The sequence below is a fragment of the Dipodomys ordii genome, unplaced genomic scaffold, assembly GCF_000151885.1.
Source record: "Dipodomys ordii isolate 6190 unplaced genomic scaffold, Dord_2.0 Scaffold36, whole genome shotgun sequence".
NCBI classification, from domain to species: Eukaryota; Metazoa; Chordata; class Mammalia; order Rodentia; family Heteromyidae; genus Dipodomys; species Dipodomys ordii.
Genome location: NW_012267252.1, coordinates 14650791 through 14675343, shown reverse-complemented (window position 1 = coordinate 14675343; position 24553 = coordinate 14650791). Strand labels below are relative to the sequence as shown.

Here is a 24553-nt window from a genome sequence, read left to right as displayed (position 1 = left end):
ACACAGTGGTCTGAGGCTGTCCACTAAACCTCCACACCAGAGATGGTCACCTGCTCACCCCCAGGGCCACTGATACAGACCCCTAGGCACAGAAACCTCATCTTTTGTCTATGAGACTATACAGTTGACTTGGAGACTAGATGAAACCACTGATTGTCTGCTCTGGTTTAGTATAGAGTCTGAGAGTGGAGACCTCATTCGTTAGCTTTCAAGGTCTATACTGATGGCGGAGGCAGATTGTCTATTTAGTAGAAGATCCTAGTCCAGCAATGCCTGTTGTATGAGGGCTTCATGGCAGACCTCACCATTCTACACAAAGGCCCCACCCTCTTCCTCTTTACAGATGAGGAAACACGAGTCAGGGAAGCAATGACCATGTCCTGGTCTTCTGGAATAGCCTATCTAGGACTCAATGGCTGGGGGGAGGGGCTGTCCCAGAGGAAAGATGTCCCCAGGAACAACAGCAAGGGCAGGTGCCTTGTCCATAGCTAAGAGCGTGGAGGTCATCACGAATGCCACCTGACTCTTCTGTCATCTGCAGGTAGAACCTGCTGGGGAGACCGCCCCTGCCACAGATATCATGACTGAGAGCGAGCTTGACCGAGTCTACCTGGACCTCACGCCAGTCAAGTCCTTCCTATACAGCCCCAGCGGGGCCCAGGCCCAGGCCACCTCCCCTCCATCACTGTATCTGGATCATCTGGCTGATGGCCTCCCTGTAGACCCAAGTCCAGGCCCCAGCCTGGATGAACTCTGCAGGAAGTCTCCAGAGGACTCGGCAGGCCAGGTACAGGCCATTGTCTCTGCTGATAAGCCCTGCGTCTTCCTATGCCTTCCAGCCAGCCCAGTCTCATGCTTTTTCCCTATGCAGAGGCAGCTGGAGAGCCAGGAGCCTGAGGAACTCACCCTGAAAACCCCCACGGTCAAGTTGCAGGCTGAGCAGCAGAGAATCTCTTTTCCAGCAAATTGTCCTGACACCGTAGCTACCGCACCAGCCAGTGCCAGCCCACCCGCGAAGGACAGGCTGCGGGTGACCAGTGCAGGTGCCTGGGCTAGATCAGAGCTAACCCTTGCAGACATGGCTTGGAGAAGTTAGCCCAATTCCTTCCATTTCAGATGATGAAATGGAGGTTCAGAGAGGTGAAGGGGTTTTGTCCTAGGTTACTTAACAAAGACAGTGTGAAACTCTGTTTCCTTTCCCATCCCTCCTGGGCTGACCTGGTGGTCAGCTCTGCTCTTCTGTCCAAACTCTGGGCTTTGTCTGACCCTGGGATACGGGCTGGGGCTGCTTCTGATCCCCTGCCTCTGACACAGGGTTTCTCCACCCTGGGTCTGTAGAGATCAAACTTGGCAAGAATCGGACAGAGGCTGAAGTGAAGCGGTACACAGAAGAGAAAGAACGACTGGAAAAGAAGAAGGAAGAGATCCGGGGGCATCTGGCTCAGCTCCGGAAAGAGAAACGAGAGCTGAAAGAGACTTTGTTAAAATGCACAGGTAAGGGCCTGCACGTGGGGAGGAACAGAACAGGGCTCAGGGAGGCTTGGTGGAGGGATGATCTGCCTTCCAGACTGCTGGGCCCAAGCCCTTCACCCAACACAAGGCCCCTCTTTCCACTGTTCCATGTGAAAGTCCTTCCTGTACACAGGGAACCTCTGATGGTTGGTAACAGGACCAGCAGGTTGTTCGGCTGGTTTTCCATGTTGTGCCAAGGCCTTGTTTTGAGATCTGGGTCAGCTGACTGGTGTCCTTCATCATCCTTATGTTAGCCACACCTGCAATGCATGGTCCTTGATTTCCAGATTGTACTTCTTTTTTTTTTTGGGGTCCGGTCGTGGGGCCTGAACTCTGGGCCTGGGCGCTGTCCCTTAGCTCTTCAGCTCAAGGCTAGCACTCTACCACTTGAGCCACAGCGCCACTTCCGGCTTTTTTCTTTTTGCTTATGTGGTGCTGAGGAATCAAACCCAGGGCCTCATGCATGCAAGACAAGCGCTCTACCACTGAGCCACCTTCCCAGCCCCGACCAGATTGTACTTCTTTAAATAAAATAATAAAACTTATAGTACTTGCAATACTTGCCTTCTAGGTTTTCCAAATCACCCTATCATTGGAAGCCTGTTTCCTAGCCACTTAATTCTTGCAGGATCTTTCCATAGAACTCCAACTCATTTAATGTTTAAACTGTCGAGTTGCCCTACCAAGCACAACTGGCATAGCAGTTTTGGGGTCTGAGGCAGATGATTCCTAGGAAGTTTATGCTATAGTTGAAGAAAGGTCTTGAGGATGCAGAACCACTGTGTTTTTAGACAGTTACTTTATTGGTAGTTCTTATGTCATCCAGTTGACCCATTCAAATATATGCCAATGGTTTTTCAAATAGTCAAAATTATGCAGCCACCTCCGCAATACACATTTGAACCCCAAAGAAAGTCTGTGCCTGTTAGCAGTCACCCTTCACTCACTCAACCACTAAGATGCTGACTGTTTCTATAGAGGGTACTAGGTTTTGAGAGTTCAGCATTCTTCTATATTGTGTTCATCGTTCATTGTGGTGACAAAATGCCCAAGGCAAAAACAAGTTAAAGAAGGGAAGATTTATCTTAGCTCACGGTTTCAGAGGTTTCCGTCCAGGGCGGGCTGGTTCTGTGTTTCTGGAGCTGTCGTGATGCAGAACATCGTGGTGGAGAGGTTGTGGGGAGACAGGGCAACCTGGTGGGAAGGGCAGGGTTGAGGCAGAGTTGTCCTACAAGAATTAAGTGGCTAGGAAACAGGTTTCCAATGATAGGGTGATTTGGAAAACCTAGAGGACAATTTAACTCAGGAAGATAGTCCAGAAAAGGGAGACTTTTCCCTGTAGTTTATTCTCCTGCTTAATAAGCCCTATACAACCTGGGTTAATAAATCACAGATGATCAGTTGAGTTCCAAAGTATTGATATCACCACTAACTATAAACTTTGTTACAGACATTTTTTCCCAGTCCTCAAAACATTGCTAATACATGTACTCATTTTTTTCTCCGTGAATTTTTTGCAGTTGTTGTTTGCTTGTGGGGTTGGGTCTGATTGAACCCAGAGCCTTGCACATGCTAAGGTATGTTCTGACCGATGGTTATTCACCATCAAGCTTGGAATCAGCACATGTTTTAGATGGCTTCTGATTCGTGCCAGTCACTTAGTAACTGAACACCTGTGCCATCTTTTCCTCCAGCATTAGACTTCTAGGATGGCCTCTTGAAGGTCATCCTTTCTTAACCCCTGAGGTGGGATAAGAGGAGACACATCAGAAAGGGCTAAGAAGGTCCCAGGACAGAGGAACTCTGCCTGGTCAAGCCTTGGGAGGCACCAAGTTCCAGGTCATAGAGGGACCCAGTCAGGACAGCACAGTGCATTCATCACGGGCCACTGGAAAAGCTGCACTTAGGCTCTTGGGTCACTGTTCACACTAGCAGGTATCAGAATTGAAAGCTTCAGAACCTACCAGAAGTGACTTACACCTAAGACACATGCCTAAGGGAAGATATCTCTTCTTCCAGAGTCTTCCTAGTCTGGGAGAATGCTAAGCATACACTTGGACTTCAAGTCTGCCCACTGCATACAAAATGGCCAATCCTGGTTCTCAAAGGTTAGAACCAGAACAGTGGCCCACCTTGAGCCGAGGCCTGGCTCTAGAAGTGGTATTGGTAGACGCTGCTTCTACCCAGCATCTATTACTGGCCTTGGTTGGAATGTTGCGCTTATAGATGACTTAATTTTCTCTCCAGACAAGGGAGTCCTGGCCAGCCTGGAGCAGAAGCTGAAGGAAATTGATGAGGAGTGCCGCATCGAGGAGAGCAGGCGTGTGGACCTTGAGCTCAACATCATGGAGGTGAAGGAAAACCTGAAGAAGGCTGAAGCTGGGCCTGTGACACTGGGTACCACTGTGGACACCACCCACTTGGATAGCATAAGCCCCCGTGTGAGTGCCACATGCTACAGCTCCTCTGAGTTGCCTACAGAGCCACTTGGACATGGATTGGGGGAGGTGGGTTGTGTCTCCTTTCCCTTGATCTAATTCTTCTCCTTTACCATAGCCCAAAGCTGCCTCTCCCATCCCTGTCCCAGACTGCACCCCCGTCAACTCTGCTTCCGTGCTTAAGAACAGGCCTCTTTCGGTCATGGTCACAGGCAAAGGCACCGTGCTACAGAAAGCTAAGGTAAGTGGTTGTTCCTTCAGAACAGCCAGCAGAATAGGTGCTAAAGTGGGACCTGTCTTCTGATGCAGGGGGCACTTTGTGGGTTTGGGCACTTGCACTGAGCAAGAGCTTTGCTTTCAACATAAAGAAGTCTGACTTTGCTGTGCCTTAGGCTTAGTTGTTGGCACTGGTTAATTAGAAAGATGCTTGCACTTGACTCAAGTGTTCTCCCAAATAAGCCCAAGGGTGCTCTGTTCCCTCCCACCACCACCACTTGGCAATAGATTCAAAAGGACAACTGATTCTCACAGAGTGTAACCAAAGTGTTTTCAAACCAGAAAATAAATTATCTCAAAGGATCAACTATTAAAACCAAAATAGACTTAGGTGATATGGATTGTCCCAACTGACTTGTTGACTAAAGGGTCAGCAAGGCATAAGTAAGGAATGGATCCTGGGACTAGGTTTCTGCCTTAGCTACACAAGGAGTATTATTAGTCCTTAATTAATTTTCATAATAAGGAACATGTCTAGAGCTGCCTTTGTTTTTAGAAATGTTGTTCTTGGTTGTCTGCTTGCTTGGAGATCCTTGGAGCACTCAGATCAATGGCCAACAACTGAATCCATTAGACCCTGTGCTCCCTCACTGCAGTACCTGACATCACTAGTTGCTCACAGTACTTTCCCATGTCACAGCCTCCAAAACCTCTTTAGAAGTGTTCTATGTGGAGCTAAACACACAAGGTTTGAAACATCATTGCCATATCTATTTTAACTGCATTGAACTGTTTTTCTTATTTTTTCTATATAAATAAAGTTTGCTACAAAGAATAACTTTCTTTTGGGGGGTGTTGGTATTTGAATGTCACTCTAGGAATGGGAGAAGAAAGGAGCAAGTTAGAAATTCAACACCATCTAAAGACTCTTGTGTGTCAATATGGACCTTCTTGACAATCCTGCTTCAGTAAAGTCTTCATTAAAACAGAAACTCTGAGCAAGGGTGAACCTGTTTGGAAGAAAAAGCCAGGACTGGAATACAACAAATAAAGAGCTTTGGCTGAAAAAAGGGAAGCTCTGTCCCTTTGCTAAGTCAAAGGGAATGTAACAGCAACAAAGACTTCTTTGTAAATCTAAGTCTTTTAGCTGCAAGTCATTGTTGTATTTAGGATGTTCTGTGTTTCACTTTTGAAGTTTTATCCATTGCTTTATCAAGATTTTTAAGTAGCAAAAAGCTTCTGATGATTAGACTTTGATGGAAGAGAAGTTTAGGTTTCAGGGTCAGGTGGCTTTGTTAACTGAGAAGATCTAAACACTTGACTGTCGTCACTTATCTGATACCTGTCAGTACTGGGGGTTAAACCATCCTTGCCTCCGGTATTAGTTGGTCCATCTCTTCAGTGATTTTAAACAGCATTTATAGCATTGGTGTAAAACCACTTAAATTATGGACTTTGAAGTTCAAACAAAGGAACTGTTTGGGATGAAGCTAAGACAATGACTCTACTAAAGTAAGGACTTTTTTTTCCAGTGCAAGGCAGGTCTGAATCAACTGCTTTTAAATAAAGTTGTAAGTGATGCTATAACATATACAAAAATATGTTTTAAACTCCATCATTTAGAGCAGTGAAATTTGAATTTAACTTTACATCACTATAGAAAAGCAATTATTGTGTTTACAGATTCAGTCCTGTGATCAAGTTACTTTTAGGAAAGAATTATTTAATATAATATTCTTTTAGTCCTCATTTTGAAGATGTTTTAATTTCCAGTCCCCTGCAAGAGAAAAATATGGTGAATTGGTTAGGGTAGCCTTCTTCTTCTCTTAAAATTGGCAGTACTATTCTCTGTGCTGCTCCATTTCCTCCTGTGACAGTGTTGTTGGCTAGCAGAGGTTGAAACATTTCATATGTTATCCCTGCCTTGTTTCTTGGAATCTGAATCAGAGTTCTCTAACACTGATTCCTTAAAGTCTTTTTAAAATTTTTTAATTGTATTTCTAATCCCAGGGCATTTATTTCCTGTGTCATAAACACTTGGTAACCTTTACCAAGTGGTGAGTTCATTTTTTTTTTAAATAAAATGGTCATTGTATTTTGTGTTTTCCTTGCATTTGATAAAATGTCACGGTTATTTAACTGGCTGAACTTTAGAATGTGTACAGTTAAAATTGATAGAACCACAAGGTAGGATCCTAGCAAGAGATTTTAATCCTCCTTAAAGCAAATGACCAAAGTAAGCCTGAACAAAGATTTAAATACAATGGACTTAACATACATAAAAAAGCTGAAGAAAATATTTATACATAGGAAAATGGGGAGGGAGGATTCATGTTTCTGGAAGTTAAACAGACTTCTAAATAATTCTTGGTGAAAGGAAACATACCAATACTTGGAAGATTGTCTAGGTAGTAACTAAGGAACTTGGTCACAAAAATTTGCTTACTTAAGAAACGACAGAACAATACCTTGATCCTTTAAAAAGATAATGCAATAAAAAGCCAATGTAAGGCCATAAAAAGAGGCTTTAAAACATTGCCAAGATTGTTTAGCTACAAGATAATACTGACTATAGCAGTGTGAACTTTGAGAAATAGGAATTTTCCATGATATAATTAGTATTGGTCTGATACCAAAAATTCTATACCTAGTATAAACAAAGTTAAACCTCACTTTCAAATTTGGTGAAAAATAAATAAATAAAAATATTGGTCTACAAAATTCAGCAGTGTAAATAGAATGAAGTATCATAAATAGAGTTTATCCAAAGAGTCAAAAGAGTGGTTCAATGATTGAAAATATACCAGTATGCAACTGACCACATTAACAGATTAAATGAGAAAAACTACCTGTGAGGAAGTGGAAAGGCAATACCATATATCTCCTTGCTCCTAACACCTTAGTCATCCAGAGATAGGCATAAAAACTTCTTAACCTGGGGCTGGAAAGGTGGCTCAGTGGTAGAGCGCTTGCTTTGCATGCCTGAGGCCCTGGGTTTGATTCCTCAGCACCACATAAGCAAAAAGAAAAAAGCTGGAAGTGGTGCTGTGGCTCAAGTGGTAGAGCACTAGCCTTGAGCTGAAGAGCTGAGGGACAGCGCCCAGGTCCAGAGTTCAGGCCCTACGACCGGACCCCCACTCCCCCCCCGCAAAAAACTTCTTAACCTGATAAAGTGACTCCCAGAAATTTTAACAAATCTAATGATGAAAACATACTGGTAGTCCAGAATCAGGTATGGATAAAGGGCATTATCACTACTTAAAAAAAAAAACAAAAGAAAAACAGTATTCAGAAGAGCCTACATGATGCAAAATGACATGAAGAATGATATTCAGCTTCAGAAGAAACAAAGCCTTCACCATTGGTAAATGACATTTTCCTACAAATATAACAGGCTCAACTGTTAGAACTTGAATTGGAGGCTTCAGCAAAGTGGCAGGATTCAGATCTTTACTAGTAAAGATTTAAGGTAGATCCTACAGTGTTTTACGTTTTGTAAGGAAATATATAATTAATTATAAAATTATAAAAATATAATTAAAGGCAAAAGCAAGAAATTAAAGCTAGAGGTTTGTTTAAAATGAAAGAAAGGTGCTGGGTGGGTTAGGCAATAAGACAGAGATTCTCTGCTGCTTTTCAAGGGCTGGGCTCCACCTCCCAGAAAGAAAGAGGGAAAGTTCTTAGTATGTCAACCCCGTCTGTTGCTGGAGTCTAAGTAATTCAAATGAGACATGCATATATCCTTAAAGATAATGACCCCAATGATAAAAATAGTCTGTTACAAATCTTAATTAATTCACAGCTTCTACACTAGCACTGCTCAGAATCTCTGGATGGGCAGGTGTTTCTGCCCTGATGCTGTTGTATATGAAGAATATTGTGATAGTAAGAGATGAATTATTAATGAAAACATCCCTCAAACACAAATTATTGTCACAACTCAATGTTTGGAAGAACAGAGCACCCATTCAACATATAATCATACCATAGTGATACCTCTCCAGAAAACCTGAATTTCTTTAAGAGGTGTTGAAATTAGAGTAGCCTTGCCTTGAATTTTTGTATATAAAGCAACACATTAAACATTACGCTAAAAATAAGAAAAATTATGATAATGTCTCTGGATTTCTGTCAGAGCTCAATAAAGACTTCTACTGTAAATCCAACAACATGACCAAGGGGAAGAATTCATTTCTAAATACCTATTCCTAAGTACCTAGTTTGCCAGAAGATAATCCAAATAATTTTTGCCACATAGCTACAAAATACTTCTGGTAAATAAATAACCAACAGCATCTGTTTGTACTATTCCTTTAAACACTGGGCATGAAAAGCAAATCAAAACAAAAATTTAGCATAATACCTACGTTTTAAACAGCAAAACTGTTTATGAGTTTCTTTATTGTTCACTTGTTGAGGTCAAAAATTCTACTTTGTCCCATTGAAGTAGGGTAAATGGAGGTTTTAATATGCCCGTCACACTAACCCCTCCTGAATATACTTTAAAAAGGAAGCCCTGGACACTCAGCCCCTCTCTCATAGATAAAACCTGCACATTTCAGTCTAAGACCTTTTCAGTATTCTCCCTCATATAGATAGATCCAGTCCCCAAAAGAATTCACAAATGCCAGCCAGCTAAGTTCCTCTTTACACTAAAAGTAAATGCACACAAGAGATCTTTCAGGAAAGAAAGAGGTCTATACATTTTCCATCTGGTCCTCCTCACACTTCAGTGAATGCCTTCTGTTAGGTATTATTGTTGCAACATTTTGTCTTTCATTTGTGGTGGGCAAAGGGATGAATAACTAGGCCACCAAATGTCCCGTTCTCCTCAGAGGAAAAGTGGCGGATGACTTCCTCTACAAGGTACAGCCAGACACAGACAGCATGGCCACATTACTTTTTCAGCATCACTGTCAGTGAGTGACATCAGCTGCTACTGCTGTCTCCAAGCAGCTGCATCTGCAGTTGGAATGTCCTTCTCCTTGATGAAGGCTTGCAAGCAGGAGCAAGAAATAGACATGCAAAGGCCCCCAAGAGACCCACTTTGCTGAGGGTAGCATTCAGCTTCTGAGATGTCCAGGAAGTTGTTAGAAGGAGGCTGGTTGCTGTCCTGCAGGATCATGGCGGGAGCCATGTGTGTGTGGGGCATCTCCTCTCAGCACCCCTGGAGAAGAAAGAAAACTCTGAAGACATCAGGGTCTAGTAGTCTTTGCAAGCCCCTTCCTGTCCCTCTTCCTGTACAACTCAACATCCATCAAGCAGAAGAGGCCATCACAACTCCATCTGACTGCCCTTCACCCACTCCTTGGCTGTCAGAAGCTCATCTGTGCCAAGAAGACACCAGTGTCTTCTGATTCCTGTTAATGTAACTCTTCCAACAGTGACTTCCTTCTCCAGACCTCAGCCCCTCTTCCATGGCCATATTCTCAGCCAATGGCTGCTCTTCCTATATCACTGAGCAAATAGAAACATTCAAAGAGGATGCCCAGCAGCTTCTACCTGTCAGAACTGTCTGCATCCTCATTACTCTGGATCTCCTGTTCTCCCAAGGCTCCTTGCTAGCAGCCATACTTTTCCTCCAGTGTACTTAGCACCATTTAACTATAGGCTGTACTATGCACTTTATTGTCTTTCACCACTACAATAGCAGCTTCTTCATTTTCTTCATTGCATTAGTCCCTGCACTAAACCAATGCCGGGGATATATGACATGCTTCCTGGGTGAATGAATAAGTGGTTGAATGACAGGCCTGTCTTCAGCAGTGTGTAGGACTTGGCAGGACTAAGAGTATACTTCAGTAACTCCCCAACTCTCATACTCACGGTTCTCACAGTGAGGGCCCTCCAAGCCACCCCGGCACTGGCAGCGGTAGCTCCCATTCCGTAGGACACAGGTGCCCTCATTCATGCATGGGTTGGGTTTGCAGAGGCTCCCTGGACGCTTGGCTTCTGCAATGGAGAGCATGTTCACCAGGACCACACTGGGTCACACCCAATGATCCCTGCTCTAAGCAAGCCCAATTTTGATATGAGGACCCTGGTGCAGCATCTTACCAATCTTCCTATCCTCTAAGGCCCTAAAGTAATAGGTTAGCAAATGATTGGTGCTTTGATTGACAAGATGAATGAGATCCAACTTCCACCTAGCTTTCCTACAGGTAATATAGACTCTCTCAGATAGTTCATAGCAATGGCATTGCTTACATGCCTTTGTGTGTGTGTGTGTGTGTGTGTGTGTGTGCGTGTGTGGAGGGGGGACTGTGGGGGTGTGTTTGTGTGCAGGTGCTAGGACTTGAACTCAGGAAGACCTAGGCGCTGTCGCTTAGCTTTTTCACTCAGGGCTGGTGGTCTACCACTTGAGCTACACCTCCCCACTTCTGGTTTTTTTCTGGTCAACTGGAAATGAGTCTCATGGACTTTACTTCAGGGCTACCTTGGAACTGCAGTCCTGGGAGCTCAGCCACCCAAATAGCTAGGATTACAGGTGTAAGCCATTGGTATCCACAACAAGTATTATTATTATTTATTTTTTGTCGGTCATGGGGCCTGAACTCGGGGGCCTGAGCGCTGTCCCTCAGCTCTTCAGCTCAAGGCTAGCATTCTACCACTTGAGCCACAGCGCCACTTCTGGCTTTTTCTTTTTATATGGTGCTGAGGAATCGAACCCAGGGCCTCGTGCATGCAAGGCAAGCACTCTACCACTGAGTCACCTTCCCAGCCCCATATTATTAATTTTTAAAAGCAAAATGAAGCCATGGAGTCAGATGGCCTGGCCCTGTTTGGCTCTTAGTTCTATCATTTGCTACATGCATCAGTATCTGCCTGGGGTGCTTACAGTACTGGGGAGCTGTAGATTTCCTTAAAATGCCATCCATTTGATGGAATGCATGAATCTTAAGTTTGGGAAGGAGTGTCTGGGTTAAGTTCCTTGCTTCTTAGATGTCAACTGGAGTCAGTTACAGCTATTGTGGGACTTTGTGAGCATGTAAGATTTAGTGCAAACCCTGCATGTGGAGAGTCCTGTCTCAGTGGGAGTCCTGTCTCAGGGGTGACACTCACCTCTACATAACCACTCGATGAGCATGTCCCGGTGATAGTGCAGATCAGCGTAAGTTGCCACGTGGATCAGAGAGTCCCGGGGACCAGCGAGCCTCCTGAGAGCCTCCCTCAGGACAGGCCCCACACCCACAACCAAGACAGAGATGCCATTGTTTCTCAGCTTCTGGGCAGGGACAGCTGCATCCTCCGCCCCCTTCCCACCAGTGAGCATCACCACAGCCTTGGGGACACCAGGCCGGGCACCTCTCTGAACAGTCATCACTTTATCATAGATATGCAGCAGGGCCATGCCAGCGGAGCCTGCCCCACCCAGGTAGGGGGCCTGGCTCATGGCCCGCAGTGTGGCAGCACGGGTGAGATGAGTGTCCAGCCCAAAGGCTGTCTGCACCTGACTTCCGTAGACCACCAAGCCGACCTGTGTCACATCCGGGTTCACGTCAAACTGGAGGGCACAGCTCCTCACAAAGCCCTGCATCTGGGCAAAGTTCTCAGGTCCCACGGAGGCTGAGGAGTCTAACAGGAAGACCAGGTCCAGTGACTGTGCCTGGCAGCCTGCAGAAACAAGCAGAGAGGGGTCCTGATCCGGACCTGGCCTGAGCCCAGGTCAGCCCTTGCTGTCTGTCCATGCAGTATCCTCCTCCCTCCTCTTTCTCCCTTTTCTCTTTCCTCCTGCCTTCCCTCCCCCCATTCTTCCTCCTCCTACCCACAGGGCACTCCTCTCTTGAAATAGAAGCAGGAATATGAATACCTAGCTAGACTATATATCCCAGCCGGTAGGTGTGGCCACATGTCTAAGCTCCATCTGATGGCATATGATCAGAAGCAGCTATGCCATTTCCAAGCCTGAAATGGTGCGAATTCAAACATGTGCACGGGGAAGCTGCCTGCCTTCTACGTTCCCTCACCCTTTGCTGACTGAGAAATGATGACCTTGGACCTCAAAGGAGCTAAGCCACCGTGGGTCCCAGGTCACTCTCCTGTGAATTGTGAAAGGAGCCTGGAGCGTATGGAAGCCGTTGGGCTTTGGGGTCTCTTGTCACAGCAGCATCTTCCCCTGTGCCTTCATCCATCTCTTGACCACTTGCCCTCTAGGTAGCACCCACTTGTACTTGCGGCACTAAAGAGGTCAATGCCCCGTTCCATAGGCTGGTGGTTGGTGGAGCACAGACAGGAAATGAATGATAATTAAAGATGGAGAGAAATGCAGGGAACCTGGACAGAGATCAACAAGGGCTTCTCTGATGTGTTGATGTTTCAGCTAAGAACTGGGAGAGTGCACTGATGCTGGCAGGGCACGGGCTCTCCCAAGCAGGGAAAAGGGCTGCAGGGACCAGGCTCTGCAGCAGGGACCAGGCTCTGCAGCTCTCAGAAGCCAGAGGAAGAGGCCTGGGGCAGAGGGAACCACTGGGGAGGCTGAAGTGTGGAGACAGAAGGTCTGATCACCTGATTTATTGGCTTTTACAGAGCCACTGTAGTACAAAGAAAATCAACAACCACAAGGAGGCTGAGGAGACAAGCTCCCTGTATATCCTGTGGGGTCCCTGCTAGCATTGTGAACAGAAGGACATTAGGTCGAAATGAAGGAAATGGGACTAACTGTAAGTGTAGTAGTAAATAATAGAAATGTATCAATAAGAGCCTGTTAACTGCAACAATGCGCCATAATAATGTAAGGTGTTAACAAGAGGGGGAAATGGGTGTGAGATTCAGGGGAGCCCTCTGCTATTGTCACATTTTATTATCTATAAATCAATTAACAATTCCTCTTTTTAAACACACACGTGTGCGAGGGCATGCGCACGCGCGCGCGTGCACACACACACACACACACACACACACACTGTTTTCCACCAGAAATTAGCCTGAAGGGGCAGAATGAGAGTGGACAATCATCATCCCAGGCCAATCATTATCTTCTTACAGGTGGAAAGCCGCTTGCCTCTAGGCAAAGTGACGAGCTGGAAGCCATGAAGCTTCCTGCTGTCCCCTCTCGGAGGGGATTGGTCAAGCATGTGTTCCAGCTATGCTGTCTCCAGCTGTGACCCCGCTCCTGCCCAGGGCTGAGCAATGCCACTCCCCAGAGCTGCTGTTCCCATAGCACCCTCAGACAGCAGCTCACTTCTGTGGGCTGTGAAACAGCACAGGACAGAAGAGTATCAAAATATACCCCAGGTTGATATCGATGACATGTTTGTGCATGAGTGAGAACATATGTGTGCTCGTATCCACGCGATTGTGTTCATGTGTGCCCAGACACATGCATGTGTGCTCATTGTGCATGCAGGAGCATGCACTCATGCAGTATGCTGCATCTCGTGTGCATGCACATGTCTGTGCAGGTGTGGCCAAGGAACACATTTCTTTCTGTGGACTTCCATCAAAGAGGTTGGAAAACTTGGGCAGGGAAGGTAGCTCAGTGGTAGAGCGCTTGCCTTGCATACATGAGGCCCTGGGTTCAATTCCTCAGCACCACATAAGCAGAAACAAAAGAGGTTGGAAAACTGAGGTCCTGGAGCAGGCTTGGTAGACTTAGGGCTCCTTGTTAACACTACTAAAAATAATTATGAAAAATAATAAATACAACACTGATACTTTGCCAAGTCTGTACAAAGTGTTACATATTGCTGGTCTTACCTAATCTTCACAAAAGCCCTTCAGAATGTCTTATTAGTACTTGACCTGTTTCCTCCACATTCTGAAAATCTACTGGTCATGTGGCTGATCCACCAAAGAGCTGGGCTGTGGCTCCAGCATCCAGCATGGGTGCTGGGAGAAAATAAATGGATAGCGGTGACCAGAAGGACAGACAACCCTGTTGTCTGGACAGTCCTGGGTCAGGAGCTATGACCTTACCAGTCTGTGGCCGGCTACACAGCTTTCTCTGAAGCTCTGGGATTTGGGCGAACAGGTCCTGGGGGTCAGTGTAGACCATCACATGCTCCGGATTACCCGTGATCTCTTCCAGCTCTGCCCGCACGGCCACCCTGCCAATGGCCAGCAGGAGCAGTTCTCTGGCTCTTGCATGAAGTGCAGGGCCAGCAACTTCGTCCTGAGAGTGTGACTCGGTGAAGAGGACCACCACTCTGCGGGGCCGGTTCTGTCCTGTCCTGGCGGCAATCCCAAAGCCACGTTCTGCTGCCTGCTGCAAGGCATTGCCCGTCAGGGTGGGGCCGCTTGTGAATGGAATGCGGTCAAGGCTCCTGACCAGGTCTGGCACATCCTGGTACTCGCCCACTGGTACAACCACCACCAGCTCCCTGTTGTACACAGCCACACCCACACGGGCTCGAGAGTCCTCGCTCAGCACATTCTGCACAAAGTGCTTCACGAAGGCCTTGGCCCGCAGGAAGCCCTCCAGGGTGGTGTCCGCAGAGCTGTCCAGCAGGAAGAGGACATCGATCCTGCATTCCACACTCAGTTTGGGGGCTGTTGGAATCACAATGACATCCACTGTCACAATTCAGCCAGTGCACTATACAGATTAGTTCCACTCAAGATGCCCCCACACCATGCAGAGAAACCTCCTCCTAGGAGGGGGAACAGAGGCCTCGGGGTATTAAATGACCAGGGCTTGCCACTGAATTTGAGATTGATGTATGGGGAGCTTCCCCTCCTGTTTCTGGCTAAGGATCTCCATTCAACTACTTCTTTAAAAAGCAAAATGCAAGACAGGCACCAGTGGCTCACTACCTGTAGTTCTTGCTAGTTAAAAGGCTAAGATCTAAGGGATCGATGTTTCAAACTAGTGTGTACAGAAAAGCGAGATCCTATCTCCAATTAACCTGTAAAAAGAAAACCTTGGGAGTCATGGCTCAAGTGGTAGAACACCAGCCGTGAGTATGCCAGGAGAGAGAGAGCATAAGGCCCTGAGTTCAAGACTGGTACTGGCACACTCACAACAAAAGCAAAAGGCACCAATTTTCTAGCCTTAACTGCTTTAAGACCATGAAGGCATGCTCTTGCAGTGTCTTCTAGAAGCTTCCCTGCTTTGCCTTTTATATTTAGATCTATAATCCATCTAGGACTTTGGGGAGGTAAGTTTTGAACTACAGATCTATGGATCTCCAACAAACTCAACAGCACACTTTGAAAAGTTACTAGTGGAAAGCCCTCACCATATGCTAAAAGCACTACACATAAACCTATCTAAAAGCAGGAGCTTATATGACCTTTGCTTTACATCTTTACTACCTACAGGGGCCGAGACTCCTTGCTCCTCTTTTTAGAAGACAGACAAAAAGGTTCTTGCTAGAACCAGCCCTAGAAATGCTCACACATCAGACAGTCCTCCAGCTGATAAGCAGAGACCGCTGTCCTGCCAGAGCCCTTCCACCCTCAGAGGCTGAATCAGATGCCGGGTGACATACTGGGAAAGTAGATGGCTCTAAAACTCAAGGGCGGGTTTTCCCCAGGTGCCAGGAAAGAGGAGGTCTAAGAAGGTCAAGCCCAGGCTTCACATGCTCCCCAGTAGTCTTGGAAGTCCCAAGCATACATACCACAGTTGGCCTCCCCTCCAAAGGCCAGTGGGCAGAGACAGTGGTACCTGCCCAGTTCTTCTGGAATGCACGTGCCTCCATTCTGGCAGGGCTGTGAGTCACAAGGGCCTATCAGAGAAATACCCATTAACAACCAAGCAAAATAGGACAAGTTTGAAGCCAGACAGTCAGAGGAATAAATCCTGAAGGGCTAAGCTCCCTTCCCTCCTCGCTGTTCTCCAGGAAAAGAGCCAAACACCTGCAGCAGAGAAGGTGAAAGAAGTACTTGTTACTGTTGTACTTGTGCTGTTGTACTGAAGTACTTGTTGCTGCTCACCCCCATCACACACAGGAGGAAAATGGGGGCTCCAGACATCAGATAAACAGTATGCAGTGTTCAGAAAGAACTGGCGAATTGAAGGTAGAACGTACCTGGGCAAGTGGTCCTATAACAGCTGGCAGGGTGGCTGACAAACACTTTCTTCCAGCTACAATCCAAAGAAACAGAGTGATTGAGAGGTCAAAGGTTTCCAACAGGATTATACACGTACAAACTACCTAAGATTCCAATACAGAGAGGATCAAGATTAGCTCGTTCCCTTTCTTGATTCTATCCTACTTCTGTGTGCACACAGATTGGAGAATGCTTCCAACTACCCCGAGATGATTTCAAAAAGAAGAACAATAGAAACTGACCATCACAGTGGAAATAGAGGCCTCTGTATGCAAAATTCCAAGCTATAGGAATAGCTTTCTATTATAAGCTATTTTTTCTGAGGCCCACAACACAGGAGGTGGTGGGGAAGTGGTAATATTGGAACCTAGCTGCTGAAGTCTGGCGATGTGACTGGGTTTGTTATATTCCTTCTCTAGCCTTCAGTACCCTGTGATGTGACCTGTAGTTTTCAACTGTGTTCCTTCAATGGTGAGAGAAAGGGACAGGGTGACCAGGGTTCCAGGCCTTCCCAGTGCTCCGGCCCTGTCCCTTCACTCCAACCCTGCTACTTCTATCTGGTCAGCATCAGCAGCTCTACAAGGCTCTGAACCTCAAGCGTATTTGCAAACCATGGGACTCAATGACTTCTTAGCATTCTGAGACAACACAAAAGCCAGCATCCCAAGGAGTAGCTTCCATGTACCAGGTGTCCCCATTGCTACCTTGACTCCTCAGCTCCTTGATGAGACCGTGGCTTCTTCCAGGGGGTTATATGGGTTCAGAGGGCTGAGCTAGGCTACCTATGGCCACTGGGCCATACCAGGGCTGGGATTCTAACCATCACCACTGACTCCAAAGCCTCACACTCTGCCCACTGGACCTCACTCACCCCCCCCTCTTTTTTTGTTGTTTCTAGCCTCAAACTCAGGTCCTGGGTGCTGTCCCTGAGCTGCTTCTGCTCAAGGCTAGCATCCTACCCCTTGAGCCACAGTGCTACTTCTGGCCTTTCTCTGAGTGGTTCATTGGAGATGAAAGTTTCACCACAATCCTCAGATCTCAAGCCTCCTGAGTAGCCAGGATTATAGGAGTGAGCTACCAGCACCTGGCTCTCTTGCATCCTTTTTGAGTCTCTGGGATAATGAGTCATGGTATAGCAGGAGAAAACCCTCAGCAGATCCCAGTATTGTTTCCTCTATGGAGGATCTTAGGCCTTGGCAAACAAACAAACAAACAACAACAACAAAAGCCTGTTCTCTACCATTCCCCTTAGGGTCATTCTAACACATCCTGCCCAAGCTTCCTGCCAGCGATAAGTGAATTGGGCTCACTTCTGGGACAGGGCCTTTCTAGAAGTACAATGGGATAGAAGGTATATCAATTAAAAAAAAATAGTGACTAAACTGCCTGCTCATTAAAAAGAAATCTATTGGGCCTGGGAAGGTGGCTCAGTGGTAGAAAGCTTGCTTTGCATGCATGAGGCCCTGGGTTTGATTCCTTAGCACCACATAAGCAGATAATGCCGGAAGTGGTGCTGTGGCTCAAGTGGTAACCTTGAGTTGAAGAGCTGAGGGACAGCGCCCAGTCTCAGAGTTCAGGCCCCGTGACTGACAAAACAAAAAAAAAGAAAGAAAGAAAGAAAGAAAGAAAAAAGAAAGAGAGAAAGGAAGGAAGGAAGGAAGGAAGGAAGGAAGGAAGGAAGTAAGGAAGGAAGGAAGGAAGGAAGGAATGAAGGAAGGTAGGAAGGAAGGAAGGAAGGAATCTATCCAGGCACTGGGCATTGGTGGCTCACGCCTATAATCCTAGCTACTCAGGAGGGTGGGACATAGAGGATTTCAGTTCAAAACCAGCCCAGACAGAAGGTGTGGCCTGAGTGAGAAAGAAAGCTGAGGGTGAGGCCCTGTGTTCAAGCCCTGGTTGTGGCAAAAAGAAAAAAAATCTTCTCTTCCAAACCACAGGGCCGGTCACAGGGGGCAAAATACAATGCCCAGGAAAAAGCTGCCCGTAGCTGAACACTGCCTTCTCCCCTAGTGGCCTCATAAAAATCCAAGTCCTCACTCAGAGAGCAACATGTGCCCCACTTCTCCCCGAGGCTTTGGTGGACCAGGTCTGGACACAAATGCCACTACCTGTGCAAGACCCTCCTGACAACCCTGGCCCAGCTACTCGGGCCAGCTTGGGCTCTGTTAAGACCGACAGATTGACCCGAGAAGCTGTGTCCTCTCTCTTCCCACGGAGTTCAGTCCCAGGTCTCCTCCAGTCCCTGTCACATGCTCCACAGCCTTGTCCAGCACCAGGGCCCCAGACCACATGGACAAACCTGTAGAAGGGGCAGCGCAAGGCCAGCACTACGTCAGCACGCCGCAATCCCCTCCAGCACAGGGCATCGCCTGTGAGTTCCCGGATGGTCTCCAGTGTCTTGCGTTCACAGGGGTGAGCTTCAACCCTGCAGTCTTTCCATGGGACATGGAGAAGATACAAGAAGATGACACCTCTCACCTCCACCCCTGCTTCCCACAAGCAGCTGCTCCCGGGGGCTCTGCTGTCAGCCCTGGCACCTATGGCTTCTCTCAGGGGCACTGAGCATCTCCTCTGGCCAGACTCACCCCCACCCCTGGCTTGCACAGAGCATGCGCATGTTAACTTCCTATCTGATAAGCATTGCTTTAGCATTGAGGGGCATCTTGTCTTCCCCCAGGGCTATCAAGGCAGGTGAAGCAGACTTAACAGATGATGGTACACTACCCCAGCTCTGGACCCCAATCCCTGGGCCATCAGTTCACACAGAAAGGAACCTGGGGCTCTGGCTGTAGAAATGCATAGGGCAGGTCACAGGGAACAGAATACAATGCCCTTTTCTTACACTCCTTCCCTCTTTCCCCCCCTTCTTCCCTCCCTAAGAAAGCTCTTGCTTCTGAAACTCTGCCGACCCTACACCCTTGTTCCTTCTGTGCAAGGTCTCTGGCCACAGGGCAGGACAGTCCTACCTGGTGCAGCTGGAATGCAGAGGCCGGAGCTGCTGAGGGTACTGAGGAGGCCATTGGTGGCATCCTCCACCTGCTCAGCCAACAGCACGTGCTGCTCCCAGGGCTCACTGGCCAGCATGTGTAGCTCCTCCCATCTGTGGAGAGGTTCCAATGACACAATCCCCATGCCCACAGTCTTCTTGCCCAGCCACCTCCTGGATCCCGGCTCCTTGTGAACAGCAGCACCATCCTACTGGCCCAGAGACTACTTCACAGCAACCTCATCCAACCAGGATGAAGGTGAGGACCAAGAAGTAAACTGTAGGCAGTCCTCAAGTGATGTGCACATGATCAGATTCACTAACTCAGAGGTGGGGCTCATAACCATCAGTGCATACTTGAGACAGAATCTTAACAGATTCATGTGACTGCATCTGTAAAACACCCATCTGATGAGAAAAACAATCTATCAGAAAGCAATTTGAAGTGATAACAGGAGAAAAGCAAACAGGGATCACTAGCAATAGGAAAGCCAGCAGTGTGGTGATGTCCAGGTGAAATGTCCAGAACAGGTAGCCAGTGGACACCGTCATTAGAACCCAGGACAAAAATGCAACACTGGGAATGAGGACACTGGATTGTGAAGAGGGAGCAAAATGATGGTGAGAAACTGCTTGGTAAGAAATTAGGGACAGGATTAAAATATATTGCATATGCATATATGGAAATATCACAGTGAAATGTTTTATACGATGTTAATTTTTAATAACAAGGCAAAGAAGTCTTGGAATTTAGCCCAGGAGTGCATCCTGTGCCTAGGATGTGCAAGGTCCTGAATTCAATTCCAAGTACTTCTGTCCATGGCCCCAGCCCCACTTGTTTTTCAGCTAAGATCTTGCTTTTGCCTGGGCTGATCTTGGACAGTGATCCTTCTACTTCTGTCTCCTAAGTAGCTGGGATTACAGGTGTATTCTGTCATATTTGACCCAACAGAAAGAATCTTAATGGCACTGAAGCCCTAAGCCACCATGATGGATGGCTGGGTCACTCCAAAAAGTAAGATGACTCCATGAATTTCCATTTCTCCTCAAATGAATTTGAGTTGCTTCTCTGGCACTTGCCACAAAATCTGTTCAGACAACGCCAAAGAGCACGAAATGCTGACTTCCCAAAGTTGGGCCCCTATATACCAAATCCCCAAACAGCAAATCATAGAAAAGGAAAAACATGCAAGGATCTGTTTTCCCAGCTTCCAGTCTCACCACAGCCGTGGTGGAAGCTCTAAGGGGCTCTCAGCTGTCATGGTCCCCAGGATGCCCTCAAGTGGACCCCAGATTGATAGAGGCACTCACCTGGGAAACAGGACCCCCACCGCAAACACAGTAACTCCCTTTTCCTTCAGCTGCTTGGCCGGCAGTGCTACGTGCCCCTGGGACTTCCCATCAGTGACAAGGATGAGGAGTTGGGGCACAGAGCCATTCCTGCCCCCAGGAAACCCTCTGTGCAGAAGGTGTTTCAGAGCGAGGCCTGTCTCTGTACGTCCTCCTCTGAGGAACCCATTGGGGGGACAAAGGAAGACACATGTCAGTGAGGTGGGAGATTGGAAGCTGAGAAGACAGTCAGAAATCCATTGGGCTCCTGTTGTTGCAATCCTACCATTCAAACCAGTGATGGGTAGAAATCTAACTTTTCTATGAACTTGGAGCTCACTCTGCTCACTTCTGTGGTGTTCTATATTGTCATTCTCCATGCACATGGACATTTTTTGAATTGTCTCCCTGGATCTCTAGAGCTGACTCCAGGCTGACAAGCCTTATGTAACACCCACCTCCTAATTCATGCATCACCCCCACTCTTCTCCTAGTTCAGCATATCAAGGGCTGGGAAGGTAAATAACCAAGCTGAAGAAAACTGTGTAAGTAAGAATCTGTAGAGTGATGAGCTGGGGTTTTACTACGAGGATCTGATAAGATGGCCTCAATGTCTGATGGTCTGCAGATCAGATTACAGTAGGCCAGACATCAATGGCCCTGTGTGTCTTATCCTCACAGTTCCTAGCAAGGACTGTTTACTAAGCGGAATTTGAACTAGAAGACTCATGCAGGCATCCTTTCAGACAGACCACTGGTTAAAAAATGTGAGTGAGTCAGTGGATGGATCTCAGGCTGCTACAGAGGGGCCAAGCCTTTCAGCAGAGAGCAGCAGATCCTACAATTGTCAGGGTGGTTTCTTAGCCTTCCCAGAATGCACTTTGAGGGGATGCCTTGGTCTTGAAAAGCAAGTGGGCCTTGTAGGTAGTGCTGCCTGTCTTGATTAGCCCAGCCCTGAAAGTCTCACTGCAGAGCAGAGACAAGGAGATGGGAGATCCTCTCCCATTCAGCCATCATTCCTCTACTCCAATAGACATGAGCCTATCTCCATTTCTAGTGTTCCTGGGGACCCCACAACTGTGGCCCAAAATAAGCTACTACCTCCTTGTCTTGTGTGCCACCTCAGTCCTGCAAAGATCTGCAAGTGCTAACCAAGCACATTCTCAAAAATGTGTGGTCAGGGACTTGGAAGGCCTAGCATCCTCCTCTGGCACTGTTGGTGTGTGTGTGTGTGTGTGTGTGTGTGTGTGTGTGTGTGTGTCTGTGTGTCTGTGTGCCAGTACTAAAGCTTCAACTCAGAACATCAAACTCTCACTTGGCTTTTTTTGCTCAAGAATGGCACTGGAACACTTAAGCTACACTTCCACATTCAGCTTTTTGCTGGTTAATTGGAAATAATAGTCTCACAATCTTTCCTGCTTGGGCTAGATTCAAACTGTGATCCTCCGATCTCACCCTCCTGGGAAGGTAGGAGTCTTGATGTAGCACAAACTGGTGCTTCGTTCATTTCTCTGGCCAAATATCATTTGGTTGGATGGCTATAGAACACTGGGTCTATCCAGTCATCAGCTGCACGTGGATCTTGTTGCCAGCTGGGGGCTGTGGTAATCAGTGCTGTTATGAGCATTAACACACAAGTTTTTATATGGGCAAACTGCTCTGTATACTAATCCATTTCTTAAAATCCCACCTATTGCTTTGCTTTCTCCTCTTGCACTTTCTTGCATATCCCTGGCAAGGCCCCCAAAACAGAGGACGGGGCTGGGATGCACAGCTAAAGGTATCTTCACCTTAGGGTTCCTACTATCCCTGGGGCCCTCGGCTTTGGCAAGCACTGGCACATGACAGAGTTCTGTGACTGGAAAAGGTACTTTGGAGATTTGGAATTTTGCAATAAAATGTGGCAAATGCACACACACACACTTCACACACTTCAGTAGGATTTTACTGGATACCAGCAGAGAGGGGCAGCAGGGGCAAGAGCAGAGCTGGAGATTAGAGTGGTTGAAGGTGTGAAGTGTGTGTGTATATATATGTGTATGCACGTCCGTGCATCTGTGCATGATATACCCATATTCACATGAAGGATACATTCATATTACAAGTAGATTATACATGTATGCACATAAATAACGTAAAATATGTACATATATGTATATATATGTATATATATGAGTGTGTGTATCTATATGAGTAAATACATTCCAATCAGCTGCCTTGTAACAGAAATCACAACCCCACTACGTACACATCACTCAGACATTTATTTAGCATGTACACAGACAAGCAGGTATTCATTAGCAGGTATTCATCATTTTAAAGCACTCTCCATAGCAGAAGGACACTTCTATTATTAGAGCACAAAAATGGCTCTCGGGGAAGTGCAAGCAGCAGGGGCCTCCTTAGATAACTAGGACTGAGTGTCCTTCCCCAAACCCCACACACTTCACTGCAGTCTGACCTTGACAAGCCTCTGTCCCAGGCCAACTGACGATACATAAAACCAGCAAATAGCTTTTCCGCTTGCACTTGAATTCCCACGGCACATTAGTATGCAATGAAGAGGGATGGCTTTGAGAAGGAAATTTTCTTTACCCAGTATGCATAGAGCGGGCACTGGAAGCAGCCCACAGTACTCAGTAAGTACTCAAAGCAGGGCTGACCCCTGCTAGGGATAATTTTCAAGGCCGCAGGCCTCATCCCAGCCATGGCAATATCTGATCATACTCACTTGAAAACCATCCTCTTGAGTTCAGTCTTCACTTCCTTTCGGGTTGAAAATGAATCCAAGGGGAATTCCAGATGAGGAGTGGAACCAAACTGGAACGCTCCCACTCTGACCTGCAGCAGTGGAAGACGGGTGGGGGTGGGGGCAGTGGCCCAAGACTGGGGTCAAATTTTAAACATTCCAACAAGTACCACTGCCCAGCCAAGAATCTAGAAGGAAATGGTCAAACCTGCCTACTTGCTTCATGCCCTACCCCCAAGAGGAAAATACATACCCTGGCAACCTTTTCTTTTCTTTCTTTTTTTTTTTTTCCAGTCCTGAGGATTAAACTCAGGGCCTGGGCACTGCCCCTGAGCTTCTTTTGCTCAAGGCTAGCATTTTATGGTACTGAGGAATTGAACCCAGGGCTTCATGCATGCTAGGCAAGCACTCTATCACTAAGCCACATTCCCAGTCCCTTGGAGGTTTTCAATGGAGCAGCGATCAGCCTTACGACAGAGCTTCGCTCATACCTGCTGACTGCCCTCCAGGCCCAGGTGCTGTTGTTATTAGCTCACGTGATCCATGGAGGCACAGCTAATGCACAGTATTCCTGCACAGACCAAAATGTGCAGGTGACATGGAATAAGGGTTATGTACAAGGGCTTACTTGCCCAGAGCTAGCAAGAGAGGGGTCCAGAACATTGGACTTGGAACCTCTGCCCTTTCCTTAAAGCTCAATTTTAGCATCTGCCTCCTCAGAAACCAACAGACACCTTTAGCTGACCCAATTGAGGAGTCAACAGAAGCTCTCCCCAGACACCACCACTAGTGGATCATCACTAGCTATAACTACCAGCCCCTCATCCTTTGCATGTGGGCAAGACTTCTGAGATTGCTTCATACCAACCTGGGGAAAGTCTAGGTCTCTAAATCAGAGTCAGATTAAGGGACAATCAGTCCCTAGAACGAAGACAAAGTAGTACTGCAGCTAAGGTCAGTCAGCATGCTGGCCAAGATTTCCAATGGGCCAGGCGATTCCCATTTAAACCATTATGCAGTCTTTTGCTCTGGCCGGGAGCTTGGGAGATAATGAGCTGATGTCCTCAGTTTGCCCAACTGGCCTCCCACAGGCAAGACACTGTTTGGCATCTAAACCAGAAATATAAATCTTTTTTTTTTTTTTTGGTTGGCCCTGGAGCCTGAACTCTGGGCCTGGGCGCTGTCCCTCAGCTCTTCAGCTCAAGGCTAGCACTCTACCACTTGAGCCACAGCACCACTTCCGGCTTTTTCTGCATATGTGGTGCTGAGGAATCGAACCCAGGGCCTCATGCATGCAAGGCAAGCACTCTACCACTGAGCCACCTTCCCAGA

The 24553-nt window shown here is 47.0% G+C and overlaps 2 protein-coding genes across 2 annotated transcripts in view; one reads left to right on the top strand and one right to left on the bottom strand.

Annotated features, from left to right (window-relative positions):
* The window catches only part of Afap1l2 (actin filament associated protein 1-like 2), a 96219-nt gene extending 89361 nt beyond the window's left edge, over positions 1 to 6858 (top strand). Inside the window, exons 15-20 of the mRNA XM_013017857.1 lie at positions 542 to 787; positions 872 to 1043; positions 1339 to 1494; positions 3760 to 3953; positions 4069 to 4191; positions 5045 to 6858. Of these exons, the coding sequence (XP_012873311.1) occupies positions 542 to 787; positions 872 to 1043; positions 1339 to 1494; positions 3760 to 3953; positions 4069 to 4191; positions 5045 to 5071 (918 nt within the window). The 3' untranslated portion in view covers positions 5072 to 6858. The remainder of the gene's footprint in view (positions 1 to 541; positions 788 to 871; positions 1044 to 1338; positions 1495 to 3759; positions 3954 to 4068; positions 4192 to 5044) is intronic.
* A 452-nt stretch (positions 6859 to 7310) lies between these two features.
* Positions 7311 to 24553, bottom strand: part of Vwa2 (von Willebrand factor A domain containing 2) — a 32552-nt gene continuing 15309 nt past the window's right edge. The window contains exons 5-14 of the mRNA XM_013017660.1: positions 23204 to 23313; positions 20455 to 20649; positions 19124 to 19257; positions 18457 to 18589; positions 16136 to 16191; positions 15725 to 15832; positions 14082 to 14654; positions 11229 to 11780; positions 9993 to 10118; positions 7311 to 9333 (exon numbers count right to left, since the gene is read on the bottom strand). Of these exons, the coding sequence (XP_012873114.1) occupies positions 9257 to 9333; positions 9993 to 10118; positions 11229 to 11780; positions 14082 to 14654; positions 15725 to 15832; positions 16136 to 16191; positions 18457 to 18589; positions 19124 to 19257; positions 20455 to 20649; positions 23204 to 23313 (2064 nt within the window). The 3' untranslated portion in view covers positions 7311 to 9256. The remainder of the gene's footprint in view (positions 9334 to 9992; positions 10119 to 11228; positions 11781 to 14081; positions 14655 to 15724; positions 15833 to 16135; positions 16192 to 18456; positions 18590 to 19123; positions 19258 to 20454; positions 20650 to 23203; positions 23314 to 24553) is intronic.